General features: G+C 41.4%; 1 protein-coding gene across 2 annotated transcripts in view; it reads left to right on the top strand.

Moving 5' to 3' along the window:
- Positions 1 to 1,543: 1,543 nt before the first annotated feature.
- The window catches only part of SHROOM3 (shroom family member 3), a 141,190-nt gene continuing 125,886 nt past the window's right edge, over positions 1,544 to 16,847 (top strand). For both annotated transcript variants that reach the window (XM_086747207.1, XM_086747208.1), the window contains exon 1: positions 1,544 to 1,714. In XM_086747207.1, coding sequence (XP_086603333.1) covers positions 1,550 to 1,714 — 165 coding nt within the window. In that variant the 5' untranslated portion in view covers positions 1,544 to 1,549. The remainder of the gene's footprint in view (positions 1,715 to 16,847) is intronic.

Below are 16,847 nucleotides of genomic sequence, written 5' to 3' on the forward strand. Positions count from 1 at the left end.
ATGTGTTTGTTAACACAAGATCTTCACAACTCTCAAAGCCTGAAGGAGAAATAATGCACATCCCAGGCACTATAAGCTCAAATATGTGGGAACCTGAGAGGCAAAGGCACTACTGTTTGTTTACTCAGCTATGCCAGCAGGAAAGAGGGTGGTGTGTGGGCTATGTTCTCTATCATCCTGCTCAAGGGCCGACAAAACTAGAATTTTTTTTTAACACCGTCAGTCATATATGCTGCCGACACCTGTTTAAGTGATAAGTCAAGTGTCTAGGCCTATGTGCATATATACAAGAATGGAGGCACTGATATCGATAAAAATATTCTAAGTTCTTAGTGTTATTTCTTATTCCACATATTGGGAAAGCATGGACCCTTTATGACAATGTAAACAGGGGAAAGAAATATGTGCACATGGAAGTTGGTAGGCTCCATCGGAGGAAAAGCACTTTATGAGAGCAAAATTACTAGCAGTGCTCCACTGTGCTGATTTGGAACAGGTCCATTGTATTTTCAGCAACTGACAGTTTGGATTGTTACAATTCCTTGGCAAGCACAATAGAAAGATGGTGGTTTCCGGGGGCATAATAAAAGGGTGAGCCCCAGCTTTTGCACGCTGCATTTTATAATTGCATGCTTGATGTGCACAATTGGGCTGCACGGCCTTACTTGCCTTAATCCATCTCTCGCTCTCTCTCTCACTTCCTCACCCTCCCTCATAGCAGCAGTAGCTGCTGCAGCTTTGGCAGATCATCGGGGAGAGCACAGAAAATGAAAAGAGCTCAACTATCTTCTTAACATTTTTCCCAAAGGATTAATTTCACCTGCTTCTCCAGTTTTCCTGATAGATGTTTTTTGCGCTTTTTAATCCAATAAGTATGGAGTTATTTCACATTTTAAACCCCTGTAAATAGTTTTAGGAATGGACTTTCTCTCTCCTCCTCCCCCAGCCTTTTTTTTTTTTTTTTGACAAATCAGAAAATTGTGAAGTAAGTGGACAGAGTAACTGAGAGCGCGAGAGGGAGAAGACGCTTCCATTCTTTTAGTGCAGTGGGCTGAGGCAAAAAGGCCATTGTAATGGTAAATTGCATGCAGAAAGGAAGAAAAGACCGATAATCAATCACAAATGAAGCATTCGTTTTGATTGTGGCGATTTGCTGGCCAGGGGTTTTTAAATCTATAAACATTTTTTTTCTTTTTTTTTCCTCCACATCTTTAAAAGCACAAGTTTGATACATCAACGACAGGAAGACAAATCTTCACAAAGCTATCATGCCCAGAATACCTGGGAATGGGGAAAGCACAGTGCTGAAACGCCAGTAAAACCTCGCAATTCTGAAGGAGAAGCAGCGTGCTGAAATGTTGGCGGGAAACGTTTTTAACCCATCACCTTCGACTCCAGCTCTGAAGAAACATTTTCTGTCTCAGACTCTTCTTGTTTCACGTGTTCAGGGATGACTTGTGGCGGGCTTCTGGGGAGTTTAATTTGCAGCTTCGTTGTTCTGTGATTGCCTGAGTGGGTTTTGTATTTGACTGAGTATGTGATAGGACAGATGAGAATGTTAGACAACATTAACACCAGCATATCATCTTCAGAGTCCAGCATTACCCATAAAGGAAGATACATCTACCTGGAGGCGCTGCTTCAGGGAGGCGCTCCATGGGGATTCACACTGAAAGGCGGACTGGAGCACGGGGAGCCATTAATCATCTCAAAGGTATTTTTCTTATTTTAAATGAAATGCAAACAAGTTAGGAGTGGTGCCTGATTTAAAGGACAAGAGTTGTAAAATAACACTGAAACGTTATATTTGACACTGTATTTGGCTTGATTTTGAAAACTGTTGAGCACCTATTCAAATCAGTAGGCTTGCTCAGGAGGTACGTATTTGAGCAAGACACGAGAGCTCTCGGCATTGTTTAACTATCAAAGCGCAGTTTTTGTCCCACAGGAAGTATCTTGGCTTGCAGAAATTAGCTCTATTTATTTTACTACTATGACTGAGAGTGAATAGGGGACTCTCATGAGGTGATTTTGTGTAACGCAGTCATACCGTATCTGAGCACGTTCAGTAATCCATCACCACCTCTTCTGAAGAGAAAAGAAAGTAAGTGCTTTAAGTCACATAATGTGCTGTTGGCTAATTAGAAGGGGGACGCACGGGGAGAATAATAAATACTTGTATCTAGTTGATATGTGTATATATTACGCTATGTTAGCAATTTTTGTCACCCTACATACTCTCTACTTACTGAATACCTATTAAGCGTGATATGCCTTCAAGATTTTTATCTGAATTATTCATGATTGAGTATTGTCAACCGGCAACTAGTGGCATAGCTCACAAGGATATTTGGAGTGAATAAAATGGGAGAAAGAGTTCCTCACTCTCATCAGAACTGGGCCATTAAAAGTACCCTGGTAACTGCAGATGCAGATAGTGAAGACAATGGATTTTCAAATTTGAATCTGTGAATATCTAAAATATGGACCTATGGCCCTAAAACTGGTTTGAAAATAGGATTTCGGTAATTCTAAAATTTTACCTGCAGTGGCTCATAACCATATTTCTCTTCTGTGTCATCTGTCTGTTGCATTCTGCTTGTCCATAGGATGCATTTATATAGCGAGCTGCTAGGTGTGTATACGTACTTATGTCTAATCTTACTCCGTCATGTAAACTGGGATGTATGTAGGGAACTCAAAGGATCAGATCCAATGTTGGCTAAAAGAAAATGCTGATGCTCAGAATCAATGTTATTCAAATCCTGCAATTCACTGGGCAAACACAGTTGCGTGAAGACTGTCAGTCACTTGCATAGTTGACCTGAAATAAATTATTTTTAATTAGTGCATCTACATGTTGCAAGTAACAAAGGGGGACTTCCATAGAAGTTCTTTCGTCATAAGGGGATTTTAGAAATTTCACATAATCATCTTTCTTGCAGGACCTTCTTAGAGATAGTTTGGCATAGCCAGATAAAGCAAAACTAGCCTCACTGAAATGGTGTTGTATTTTTTCATTTTACAAACATGAGGGACTAACACTTCAGTCAAGTTGTTCACTTTTATTGGTAGCATTCCGCATTTGGGAGGAAAAAGTTTCTTTTTGCTATAACATTCTTCTGTGATGTAAAAAGTGCCGCCTCCCCCCCCGCCTATTTTTTTTTTAATTGGGGGCAGGGAGGCAGAGAGCAAGAGAGATGGCTTCGGCTGCTGAACATTAATTAATCTATGGGATTTGGTTTCCACAACAACCAGGCCCCTTAATGTCAAACATGCCTGGAGTGTGCATAGTGCCACTGGGAGCTGTATGACTTGTGCCTGCCTTCTGTGAAACAACACTGCAAAAATGTGGTGGGTTTTCTTTGGTTGGGTTTGTTTTTTTTTTTTTTTTAAACTTGTAGCTACTGCTTGGTTTGTGCTATCAGTGTTAGCGTTTCGTTGCTTTGCTCGTGCATTGGGGATGCAGAGCTGGCGAATAGCTTGCATGTGAAAGCTGTGCTTTCTGGAATTCATGCAACACTTATGGCTGTTTCCTCGTTTCCAGTTTCAGCTGAGAAATTCCTCTTGTGTTTGCATTCACTATGTACTCTTCAGAATTAATTGCATATTAGTCATTTAGCTAATTCAGTATTCTTCTGCTTATACTGTGAGGTAACGAGAAACTGTGGAGAAATGATGAATTATGTTACAGGTTAAACCCTGTACTCGCACAGGAGTAGAATCATAGAATGTTTTGGGTTGGAAGGGACCATTAAAGATCACACTACTCATGCAGATATGCACTAAGAATAATCTAAGAACAGTTCTAAATAATATTACCTGTAAATATCAGAAAATGTGGACGTCAGGTTTTCATTTCTGATTAGTCATAATTAAGATAGGAGTTTTACTTCTGTTTAGGCTCCCTATTCTGTTTGGGCAAATAGCTTATATTTATGTCCACTTAACTTGTCTGTTTGCATTGACAGAGTGGTGTTAAATGGCCTTAGTGTAAAGAAAAATGTAGATTTCAGCAAATATTTAAGCTGGTACCCATGAAAGCTTGCAACGTGACTTAAACCAGTCAAAGTAACGCTGATGTACTGTTATAGAGTACTAGACAGATAACAAATCTGTTTGATTGCAATAGTTCTTTCTCACTATCAGGAATTGATGCTCATTTGGGATCCACAAGTATTGGCCTGTCTCAGCTTCAGACCAAAGGCTGCCATAAAAGTTAAAAACCAAGATGAGAGAATTTACAAAAGGCCTGGTTCTCACAGCCCTTTGCAGTTCTTTGGAAATACAGGTTTTTCCACCAATAATATGCCAAGAAATTACCCAAAAGCAATGGGAGCAACAGTTGGGAGTGTAAGTTGCATAAACCAGAGCTATATTCTCAGCTGGTAAAAGTGCTGTTTTAGAGATCCAGTTTCCATAGTTTTAGTAGCACCTTCAAAATAAGGACAAGTTATCTACTGCCTTTTCAGCAAAGGTCCCGTTGCTGTATAGATGTATTGCTGTGCCTCTGTGCAACAACAAGACAGGCTGATTTCTCAGTGTGTGTGTGGTTGAGTGCACGCAGAGGCAAACTTACAGTTAAACACACCGGTAAACACTTTGCTGAATCAGCCGTGATGCTCAGCACATCATGCAACCAAGTCTAAATCAACTGTCAGAAATGTTGGTTGTGCAGCTAACGTGAATTTAGGTAGTTAAAATAGATGACCTTTTTATGCTAATGCTGTTCTTTTTTTTCCCTGTGGAAAGACAAACCCATAGTGAAGCAGTTTCATGACAGCTAATTCACAGTCCTGAACAGCAGTCTCTCCGTAATGTGTTTTGCTGGAGATGAGGGCAAACCATAAACAAATTTATTACATCCGACCCACATTTTCCCCTCTCCACAAAGGAAGCTTTGCGGAATCTTCACAACCTTCATTTTTGTGGTACCAGAAGGAAAGAAATGGAAGAATGGGCAAAAAGTGGTTAGTAGCACATTCCTCTTCCGCTGCGCCTCGAGGGAAGATGCAAAAATCAGTGCCTAAATTAGCACCAGTACATCACTGGTTCGCAATGGGACAGTGTCCAAAAAGATGAATCACAGGCTGCAAATTAACAGAATGTATTTTCCCGTTTGTCTTGATTCTGTGGTATAAAACATTTTGTCAATGAGGAGTGTAGATGAGAGTTTGAAAGGGAGCTATGTTCTTAACATTCTTCCTGGGGAAGAATTTCTAATTTACTTGAGCTTAGGGAATAGCTGTCAATCAGATTCTTTGCTTAGACGTGTTCACAGTTCCTGCTTGTGTTTTCAAATAAATAAATAAATGTCTTCCAGAGGTGAAGAGGAAAAAGAGGTTGGTGGCGATAGTAAAGCGCCTCTCTTGAACAAGCATGTTATGCACATTTTTTCCCAGCTGAGAGAACTTTGCAAGTTTGTAGACCTCAAAGAATCCATCTTACATCTCAAGAAAATGTGCTACTCGTGGTTATCAAATACTGCTTTAGCAAGAAGGTTCTCAAGTTCTTAATTACTTTCCATTAGTGTTTAAAAGGTAACTTGGTGTCAGTAATGTGTCAGTAATACTTCAGAAACAGTAGAAGTCAAATCCCCTGTAGTTACCTCTGCTTCTCTGTTTTCAGATCTTGGTTCGTATAGTTCAACTTCCACTTTTTTAATTATACCTGTTTAGTAATTTTGAATCATGTGATGTTGGCCCAGATTCGGTGAGATTTGCTCACGGTGGGAATCTCACTAGACAAGTGGTTTCTTCAGCTGGAACTAGAATTTTCATGAGAAATGCAAAAGTGATTGTGGGTGATACCGAATGTTTAATTTGAGTCTGATTTCCTTTGGCCTCAAAACCGTTATAATACCCAGAAGCAACCCCAGATTTCCATTTCCGTATTCCTTTTTTGGCTCATCCTGAACTGTAAGATCAATATTGCAAAAATGAAAGCCCTGACTGTTCTAGGCAGTAAAGGCAAACTGGTAAGAGAAGTGTTCATTCCCTCTAGATATCCTGCAAGAATTTTAAATTTAAGGTAGTTTACGTTAATCAGTCTCAACTGTTTTGGAGCCAGGCGATCTATTTCTGCAGTCTGTTTCTCGTTGCTACACAAACCCTTGGAATAGTTTTAGCTGCTGTTTGCCTCTGAAATGCCCTTTTATTTTGAGCTCCATGTTGATGATACTAACAAAAGAGTCATTTCTCTTGCCTAGGAATGAAAGCATCTAAAGTGCTATTTCTCAGATAGCGACTACGTGGGAATACTTTTCACATGCTGTGCTGTAGTTCCTCGCTTCCCTTACTCAAAAGGGTAGGTCATTTTCAGGGACCTCATGCCAGAAGCATGACACAAACTCAGGAGTTTACCTCTTAGCAGGGATGTAGGAAGCAGTAGAAGTTTAATAATAATAGGAATAGCTTGGGACAGAGCCTTAGAAATAATCCTGAATTCTTGCGAGGTGTTTAAACCTTGTTAGGAGCCTGATCCAAATTCTGCTGAAATGAATAGCTCTCTAGTGACTGGTACTTAGAGGAGCTGGATCAGACTGTCTTCCACCAGGCTCCCATGCCTGTGCTACTTCTCTAATATTTTTGTTCATGATGCTTTGTTCACCTTACTTGAATGAGCTCATAGAGCAGTTAGTGACATGTAATGAGAATCATTTGACTGTTCTTGACAAAACAAAACCCAAAAAGCCATTATGGACCCTAGCTGGCCCACAGACATTTATCTCTGTCTCTGCTTCTGATCAAAACACTCAGAGTCAGTGTTCTCCCATTAGCTCACTACCAGGAGCCCATTGCTTTCCCCACTCGAATGCCCAGAATCTCCATAAACAAAATTAAATTACCTTATGCACTGACAGGCAGAGTTTCTTTGCATCCATTCCCCATATCCTTTGTGTGACAGATGGCATTTTAGAAGCTGTTAACCTTTTTGTAGGGCTGCAAGCACAAAAAAAATGGCCAACGCTCACATTAGGGAGGCTTGTCTGAAATTGGCAGAGTCACGATAGACTTATTGGCCTGGGCCTGAGGACATGAAACTGAGCCAGAGGCATTGTGACTTGTTCGGTGATTATTATTTAATTATTTTTCCTTTGAAAGTTTCCACACTAGCTCTTGTCTGGTTAGATATGCACTTTATTTCTCTTCTCACTGAGGAAGAATAGCTTGGGGTCTCTGTGTTGTTAATGTTAAAAAAAGATCTCTTTTGACTATTTACCTACTGCGAGTGGACAGATCTAAGGTTTTCATTTCAAAGTCATTGTTATGCTCATGCCTTCTTGTAGAGCGTTTTCTGCCCTAGTTATGCATTCAGGGCCATATGGATATGGTGTGTAATATGACAGGTCCTTAGGAAGGTGTAAGAACAGAACAGGAATGGTATAGAAGAATCACCTGAGTGCTGATCTCTTACTATTTAACTACATCAGCCTACAGGGCATGGAGGATTGGCACATTTGTTATTCCTTCACTTCTTGTATTCTTGGGGCAAAGCCATAAGTGAAGAGTAAGTGGGCAGTAATTTGTCTAGGACTAAACCTAGACAAGTGTAATTGCTTGTGCGTCTCAGTCCAAAACCGGGGAAAAGGTGCTCCTGTAAGTTCAGACCTGCACTGGCTGGCATCCTGTCTGGGTTGCAGTAAAAAGATCAAGGACCAAACCAGCCTGATCAACAGATATGAATTCTTCCTAATTCCCCTCTCCCTGCTCCCCAGTACTTCTTTTAGGTTGGCCGCTGGAGAAAGGTATGCTCTGTCTGCTGATGAGCTAAGGGGCCCATTTTGCAAAATCATCTGCCTGCACATCTGACTTTGGTTGCTAAACTATGGCAACACACAAGGCAGATGCCTTATCCCAACAACTTCTGGATGAAGCAGACCTTTGCTTTCAGAGAAGCTGAAGGGAATTGATGCTGTAATTGTTGCAGAAAGCAGAGAGGCAGCTCCTCACCACTCTTCCTTGTTTCTCAGGGCTCAGATTAGGGCCTCACGAAAGACTGCTGATGCCAGCACAAGGGACAGGATCATCTACCTTTTCTTAAAGCTAGGGAGTTGCTTGATGAAAAGGCTTCTATTGTCAGCCCCCCCCCATTAGGCTGCCGATGGTTCTCTAGCACAAAAAGACTTCTGTTCACTTCCACAGCACTGAATTAGCAATTGCAGACAAACTGACTGACTGACGTGAGCAGTGGCTTGCTGGGCGCTGCTGCAGCAAAGTCAGTAGGAGGTTTTCAGACTGCGGATAGGCTGTCTGAAGGGGTACTGCCTTCAGTCTGTGATGCATCACAATGGGCCTGTCTACCCGGAATACCCTGGTTCTCCTCATTAGCAAAGAGCAGCACAGATGAGTCCCAAGGTGCACAGACAGCTCACTGACATGGCTTTTATGAAAGTGCATGTGGAAGGAAAGTACCCTTGAAAAAAGTCATGCCTTTATTCTGACAAGGGATGGGGACAACAACTGACAGGTATCTGTCTCCTGTTGACCAGTCATCTTTTAGAGTTACTTCCTTACCAGAGATCAACCCAAGCTGCGAAGTTTTGGTCCAAATCCACAGAGATAGTTGGTCTTTAAGATCAGGTCTCCACCACTGCATTGCAACCACATGAGTTACAGAGGACCATATGCAGTGTAATGTCCTTCAAAGTCACAAAAAGGTGTGATAGAAGGAATATTTTCTTCTCAGGTTCTTGAACAGAGAGGAATCATGTGTGATTAAACATAACATGTAGTCCTTAGGGTCAATTAATGGAGCCTTCATAAATCCCGCCTTAGCTTTTTCTTACATGAAAGAGATTGGACAGAAGAATGCCATGTATCTTTGTTCACTTGGCTGTAGCAGGTATAACCAGAGTTAAGATTTACACCAATCCTACAATGAGAACCAGAGAATACACTCTTTAGATCAGTGTTTGTGCAGAGTAGATGATTGCTTGTGAAAGGCTCTACTGCATTCAGCCTTTCCCACACTTCTTGGGAGCCCAAAGCATAGGAAGAAAAACCGTCATCAATAATAGAGCTGGAGCTGCTCTAATCTCATCTTAAATTTCATCAGTGTTTGCCTTCAGGATCTTTTGATGAAGCTCAAAACTGTGGAGCATGAGTCCAGCATGGATCTATTGTGCATGAACTACTCAGACTTTGGGAGGGATCTTTGAAAGTGAAAATGAGCTATGATTTGCTTGCCAACAAACATTGGTAGTCAAAGAAAAAACGTCCAGAGGCCTTTGAAAATAGAATGCTAAATCACAAAATCTGTCACTTACTTGTGTATTTCCAAAGCCCTGAGTGGATCCCCATCTGGTGGCAGCAGAGAGCATCCAAGACCAGAGCCAGAAAACCCTGAAAAGTGTTGGCACCCATGAGCCCAGGAGGCACATCTCTCCTCGACTTGAGAGGTGGTCATTGGTCATTGCTGTATGTCAGATGAATATATTTTAGGAAGTATAGATTTAAAGTACACTAAATATGTTTCTCCTTTTCCTTATAATCTCATCTCAAATAGGCTGCCGTATCTGTGCTTGTGTTTTACCCGAAGCGTTCCTCCCTTCTTTGTAGGCCCACTTAAAACCCTCAGCTTTGGCTCACTTACTAGATCCTTGTTTCTGAAGGAGATCTGGACTGTCTACTTCAGACAGAGTTGCCAGAATTCTCGCTTTTAAAGAGACTCAGGCCAAAAGTTGTTAAATGCTGGGAAGCATCTTTCCTCTGTGGAAATACAGTCTCTGTGTGTGTATCACACTTAGCACCGTGAGTGAAAAAACATCTTCCTAAATGTTGTAAGTTTGTTTTAAGTAAGAGAGGGCTTGTGTAGGTTCATTCACATGACTGAGCTGGAAATAGAGTTCTGGTATTCCCATTTTCAGCCAGACACTGCCTAAATCTATTTCCACAGCTCTTATTACTTTGCTGTGAACTTAAAAAAAAACACAAGCAAATAAACGATTCCAGGTTTCTTGGTCAATTGAAATTAGGAAAAGGACAACAGGAACAGACAAGATCAGCTTATCCAGGACACAGCTTGTTAACATCCTAACCGACATTCAAGCATAATATTAATTTTTCACACTTGCATTAAAAAATCACACCAAAAAAAATTCAAACCCCAGTGAAGAATGATTCCTGCTGATAAGAAAATCACTGTGCTTAAATTCATTAACAGAATAGGCTGTGGGATACATTTCAAAGCATGGGGTGAGAAATAAGCTCCCAAATCCCATTAAGAAATAACAGGATTTCTGTGCATTCCTCCCATATATTAACTTTCTCCTCTGGAAACGTCTTGTGCTGAGTTGGTGCCATTTTTCAGGCAGGTGCAATGTTTTGCAGTTCCCACAGACCCCTCCAGATAATCTGCCAGCCTGAAAGCCATTCCCTATTCTCACTCAAGAATGGGGATTTTCCAATGCACGGATGAATGACGAGTTTGGCTGACAAATGTCATAGCTCCATGTTTTACTGGGATTCAGTCACACATTCTGCAGTAATGCTGTAAGCAGTTTTGTCCTGTCCGTATCAGCAGTTAAAATGTTTTAAACATCAGCCAACAGAGATAGAATAGATAGCATTTTTTAATAGCCATTATCAGTGGTGGGTCATTTTCTGAACGTGGCTTGACATATAAAGGAACAATCTGTGATTATGAAGTCTTTGGGGAATTGGTTTGTATTGCCAAACAGCAGGGTCAATTTTTATTAGCCCTGTTAGAAGTTTTTCATCTTTTTATTGAGGTCAAGTTTTTGAAAATATGCCAGATCTTCACATTTGCTGTTACTTCTAAGAATTTTCATGACTTTTTTCCTTTTAAAGGCATGGATAAACGTAAAAAGTTATTTCAAACAGATATGTTTCAAGATGTACAAAGTAGAAACGGTTTCATGGGGTGGAAGGAGGTTGGAAAGGTCTCCAGGATCCCTGAAGAAGACATTTATTATGACAACAGGTGTTTATTTCTTAAGAAATGAAAGACCATACAGTTCATTTGTGTTGCTGAAAATGTCCTAACACCTGTATAGAACTACTGATTTCCTGAGAAAGAGTGTTAACTATAGTCATATGGCAGTATTTTCTCAATTTTCTGCTCAGCTTGTAATCAGTATGTATTTTTTTCTATCATGGTAGTGCCAGCAGGTCAGAGTGGAAAACTATGACCCGTTTGTGCTGCTTATGAGTGTAATAAAAGAATCTGCTTCTGGGCGTTCAAAACCTATAGTTGTTATACAGTCACAAGATGTAAATATAAAAAAAGAAAAATATGGCAATGGATGAAGAGTGAAGCAAGGGCGAGTCTGCAAATGCACCGGTGCATTTACTACCTCATGTAATAATTCTCTTGCTTGGAGTTTATGCGTTAGGTAGTCTTGGTTTTTAAGATGTTTATAGTGGCATATAATCGCCGGAATAATTGTGTCCTTGAAAAGCTGCAGTAGTGCTGGATCCATTTTTGCTATTTTTTTATTGTTCTGCAAAAATATGTATTATTTAAATGAGTACTCCATTTAGAAAAGGATTGATCCCTAATGTCAGACCTCATGTTTTTATACACTGATTGATGACCAGTCTTGCCAGTGGGCTGAGAGATCCACATTTCTCAAATGCAGTCTCATAGAAACTGGGAAATGAGCTGATGGAATTCAGACCGAAGATCTGGCTGTTTTCCAGGAGCAAATACATGGCAAGACGTATTTCCAGTTTCAAGAGAGAGGCTTGAAATGGAAAAAGAAATTCGAAACATTTGGACAGAGAAGGGTGGGGTCGTGGGGGGAATCTTCGTTTTATCAATGATCCCACTCCCCTCCCCTGCCCTGCTTCGTTTCATGTTTGCTTAAAAGCAGTTGCCAGTGTTTGTTGAATAGTGTCAGCACAGAAGGGATGCAGCCACTGACCTGACTATAAGGCAACCGCAAAAGGTTAGTAGAATTAGTCTTGTACTGCAGACTTGTATTAATAGTTGTATTGTGGCGGTCTTGGCACAAACTCGGCAATTAAATAAGTTCTTGGCACTCTTCCCTAGGTTAAATTGCTACCACTGTTCCCCCTACTTGCAAGTCAATGAATACAACACTTTTGGGGAGGCAAGTTCAAACATTTTTGTTCTTTTGGGATTCTGCACATTTCTGATTTCAAGCTAAGAGGTTTCTGCTGGCTTTCCAAGTAGACCTCTGTTGTTGTTCTGTCTCTGCAAACAGCCGGTGCAAACTAATGCTGGAACCACCGAGCAAGGAAGGTGGTGGGCGAGGGAGAAAGACACACCAAAAGACTAATGTAGAAAAAAATGCCCTTAGAAGGGGTCCTCACTTTCTCTCATGCCTGGACCCATGGATGTTTCTTAGCACTGGGCTATTGTTGTAGAGGATTAGGTTTCCATCACAGCGTCATCAGGGGCAATTTTTATCAGCCCAGAGAGACAACCACGGACACGGGGCGAGCATCCCCACCTATCCTTGCCCAAAAGTGCAAAGCAGCCACCTTTTTCCAGACCAAGGTGCTCCTTGCGCTTCTGCTGTAATCAGTGCCACTTGGGTTTGGCCCAGGGGCCCACGCATCCCTCTGTGCTGCTCTGCAGGAGCCACTCACAGCAATACACCTCCCCAGTCCTGCTTGCTAGAAAACTTCAGATTTCCAATTTTTTTCAGTTCCTTCTACTTTGGGAAAAGGAGTCTTTACGCTTCTTCCCAAGCCTGTCTCTAATTTAGCAACAGATGTTGGCCTACCAGAGAGCACCTATGTCCTCACCTGTTCACTAGGGGGTAAATCTCAAAATTGCTGTTCCCTGGCATATCATGACTTTGTTTTTCTACAGTGTTTTCAGTAAAGCTAGGGAATCAACCACAGTCTGACTTCTCTTTATGACCTATGTTAGAACTAAGACTAAGACGCAGTCTAGTCTTTGGGAGCAGCACACTAAACGTCAGACACAAGCACTGGAGGTGCTTCAGTCTCTATTGCCCTATGACCAGTGTTGAAATGCAACAAGGTTGTGGGGAAACTGTGCTACTGCATGAGTTGAGAAACTCATTTTTGTTTTCTAGGAAACTGGTGATATACATTAAAATGACCAGGGAGAACCTTAATCTGTCTTTTCCCTAAGAATGGCTGTTATTTCATCAATCTTTCCATGTTAATAACAGACTGCATTTGCAGGTTTCCCTCTCTACTAATGACACGATCTTTCTGTGGCTGGTATCAGTGTTTAATGGAGACTGATAGAGAGTGAGCCACTAGCACGTCAATAGAAATTGGAGGTTAGGAGAAAGGAGTAAGCAGAAACAAAAGTAAGTGCGCTTGAGTGGCTCTGTGTCTCTACGGTTTCTTGTGGGTCTCGTCAGCTGCTTAAACACAAGGTTCCTCTGCTGCTTGGAGCTGAAGAGAACCAGGGTGAGCTTCTATTGTTCTATATGTTTTATTATTCTCAGCCTGTGATCTTGTCAGCTCTCGTTAACTTAACAGGTTGGAGTGTGTCACTCCTTGGATGGGAGACTTTGAAATGCAATGAGAAATGACACAAAGTGCTTCAGTCCATAGCCCTGCTCCCTCTGAGTTGCTGCCGAATCAGTGACCCATCAGAATTTGAGGTGGAGAGGGTGTGATAGCACTGCTCTCTGAGACGTTCTGGCTTTGGTGATGAGATATTATAGAAGGTCAGTTGGTGGCATATTTTACTAGAGAAAAAATAGGATCCCATGAGCTAAAATCTGTTTGGGATCAATGGCATACCAACACCAGCACCATCATCTTTTTTTTTTTTCTTGTTCTAGAGCAGCTAAGGGTTGCGGGTGACTTCTGTGAGACGCTTTAAGTAGCAGATGGCAGTGCCTGCAGGGAAATGGCATTTTTATATATATTTTTATTGGTATTTTTATATATATGTTTGTGTGTGTATCAGCTGAGGGTGCTTATAGTTTGTAAGCCCATAAAGTATCAAGATGCAAAAATTCCGTGCTTTTGAGATGAGTCAGAATATACGCTGGAATATAGAACTGAAAGGTAACACATAACTGGATTTGGAGGGGTACCTGCACAGCAATTGCATGCTCTTCTCTTGGCTTAAATAAGTGTTTTATAGACAGTGAGAGAGAACTAGCCATCAGCACAGAAAGTAGGGATGTGAGAGTTAGGGGAAAGGAGTAAATAGAAAAGTTCAGTGCCTGTATATTACACTTATGACATTTTGATGGTGACAACATACAACTGATGCAAGTTAAGAGGTCTGATCTATGCATCCAGTCATCTCAGCTTTAAGCTCTATTTTATTTATAATTCACAGAGAGTTGTAGTCTGTTGTTGTACTTTTAGGGACCAGTTGTAGATGAAGCAGAATACTCAGTAAAATGTCTTTGGTTCATTCCTGAGTCTTCAGCACTCAATAGTGAGTCTACTTTTCTTGAGGGTAATTGGAAAATAGTGATAGGATCCTGCCATTTCCAATAAAAGTATTCTCTTCCATCATGCCCGTGGTTGTGGCATTCACAAATGTCCTAAAGGGCACGAATTACTCCTGTGACAATTGAATCTGTATTGTGAGGCTGTAACCGGTTCGTAAGATTCCTATGCGCAAAGTTCACCCAGCATATGATATTTAAAAGCACAATAGTATTTATTGCTCTATTATAGCCTTGCATAAGCAGTTGCTAGCATAAGCAGTTACCGTTCCTAGCATGAGCAGTTAGCAGCGTATTGTTTTCCTTTTGTGAGAGTCTCACCAACCAGACTAAGCCGGAGACACCGCCGAGCAGGAGGATGATTATCAGAGCAGAGAAGGGAGGCAGGCGCAGCACCTTCAGGGCGTCCCCCTGTTGTTCGTAGAGTGTGCTCTGCGTCCTTTCTTTCTCTCTCCCTCTGCTCCAAGCCGCCTCTGTTTATCCCCTCATCAGATTCAGTGGCAGAGTACTGACCAGGTGTTGGTGCACGCATGGCCAGCGCATGCAGCAAGGCCTGCCAAGTACGTGTCCTGCTGGCTAACAGCGGTTCCTGGATAGCAGCAACATCCTGCTCCATAACAACCCTCCTAGCTCCCCTCTCCAAGGTAGCGTTCTCACAGCTGTGTGCAGCTTGCAATTTCCCACAGTGGCCCTACATGGACCATCATTGAAATCCCTCACACATGCCACTGCGTGGTCCGTAGTTGGGACACTGTGGTACTCCACAACTCTTAAGCTTGTAATTTCCCACAGTGGCCCTACACGGGCCATCATTGAAATCCCTCACACAGAGGCTCCCTACGACTGTGGAATATCATTGATCTTCTTTGGTAGTGATACCTTAGAAATACCTAGAAATCTACAAGGCAAGTTTGTTGTGCCAGAGTAGGGCTTTAAAGTATTTCCTAACAAAGTAGTCCAAGGTCTGAATATACGTTCTAAAAGTTGGTAATGTGGGAGATAGGTAAGGAAGCCAAAGTTAGAAAGACACCTCTCTGCACGTGAGGGACCATGCCTTTTCAAATTCTGCATATATCCTGCAAATGCCCTATCCAAAAAAAACCCCAAACCAACCAGGAAAGAAAAAAAAAGAAGATGGACTAAAGGAAAGTGCAGTTGTCTCATAGCTGCTCAACAGGCAACTCTGAGATCCTTCTGGCAAGATCAACAGAAGCTGAATTTGTCATTGTTTGGCTTGTGTCACCCAGCTGGTTGGGTCAGAGAGCTTCTCTGACCTGAGTCCACAAGTGATGGACAGGTCTGTGGAGGGCATTATCACAACATAATCACATGGAATGAAAGGAAAGCCATGTGTGCCTTTCTTAACTTTTTCCCTCCCTGTTCTCCAAATCTTTAGGATAATACATCTTTTCTTATTTTACTCTGCATCTGTTAATGCTTCTGTTATGTAATAAGGTTTTCACAGCAAAATATGGCCTGGAGTAAATGGAGCTTTTCCAAGGATCCACAAAGATCTGCAAAGATTCTTTTGCAGTGCTAAAGGAAGCATTAATCATGGTCAAAAATATTTCCTGCTGGGTTGTAGTGTGCCCTCTGGTTTCCTCTGTCCCTCAGGCAGTGGGAATTCCAACTGACAAGGAGGTGAAAGGTTTTTTTTTTTTTTCTGGTTTAAGTTAGCTAAATCAGTTTTGGAATTGAACACAGCGTCTGTAAGCTCTTAGTGATATTACTACTCTTGCCAAAACCAACAGCAGCCAGGAAGAAAAAACGGTCAGGAGGAGACCAGAGAAAGAATTCTGTTGGCCTGGGGACTTTGAAATTCCTTTTATCTTTTTGTATGTCTATATATATGTGTGTTGCTGCGTTGGGTGGAGTGTAGGAGGAAATATGCATTCAGAGCAGGCGGTGTCAGGAGTTTGGTTGTTCACTTGGATTTACAGGTTTATTTAGTCACAGCGTATTGATCACAACATGAAAACTATTTTTCAATACTCAGAAAGGTTGAAGAACATAGAAGTATGAAATATTCTTGGTTTGGTGGCCTGTGTAAAGAGACTAGTTCTTGTGGGCCCTGAACCAAAATTGCAGCAAGACAAAAAGAATAGAAAACAATTAGAAGTTTGTGTTGAACTGAATAATTTTGTTTGACCCTGTAAAATAAATGCAGGTGAACTTCAAAATGAAAATAATAACTGAAACCAAAACCAAAATATTCAGCTTTAAAAATATCGAAGTGAAAACTTTAAACCCTTTTAAGTTATTCTTTCTTGCCTGCCTCTTAGGGATCAACCCCGTTTACTGCATTCAACCTGCATGTGGAAGCAGCCCTGTTCTTGCCGCTGCGAATGTCACTATAGCTAAAAAATGATGCCCTGCTCTTGCCAAAACACATCTTTCAAAATAAAGCTCTGCTTGAAGGTGGAGCTATTTAAACTCCGTACAACCTAGGAATGGCATTCCTTAT

The sequence above is a fragment of the Chlamydotis macqueenii genome, chromosome 4 (genome assembly GCF_036417535.1).
Source record: "Chlamydotis macqueenii isolate bChlMac1 chromosome 4, bChlMac1.mat, whole genome shotgun sequence".
Lineage (NCBI taxonomy): Eukaryota > Metazoa > Chordata > Aves > Otidiformes > Otididae > Chlamydotis > Chlamydotis macqueenii.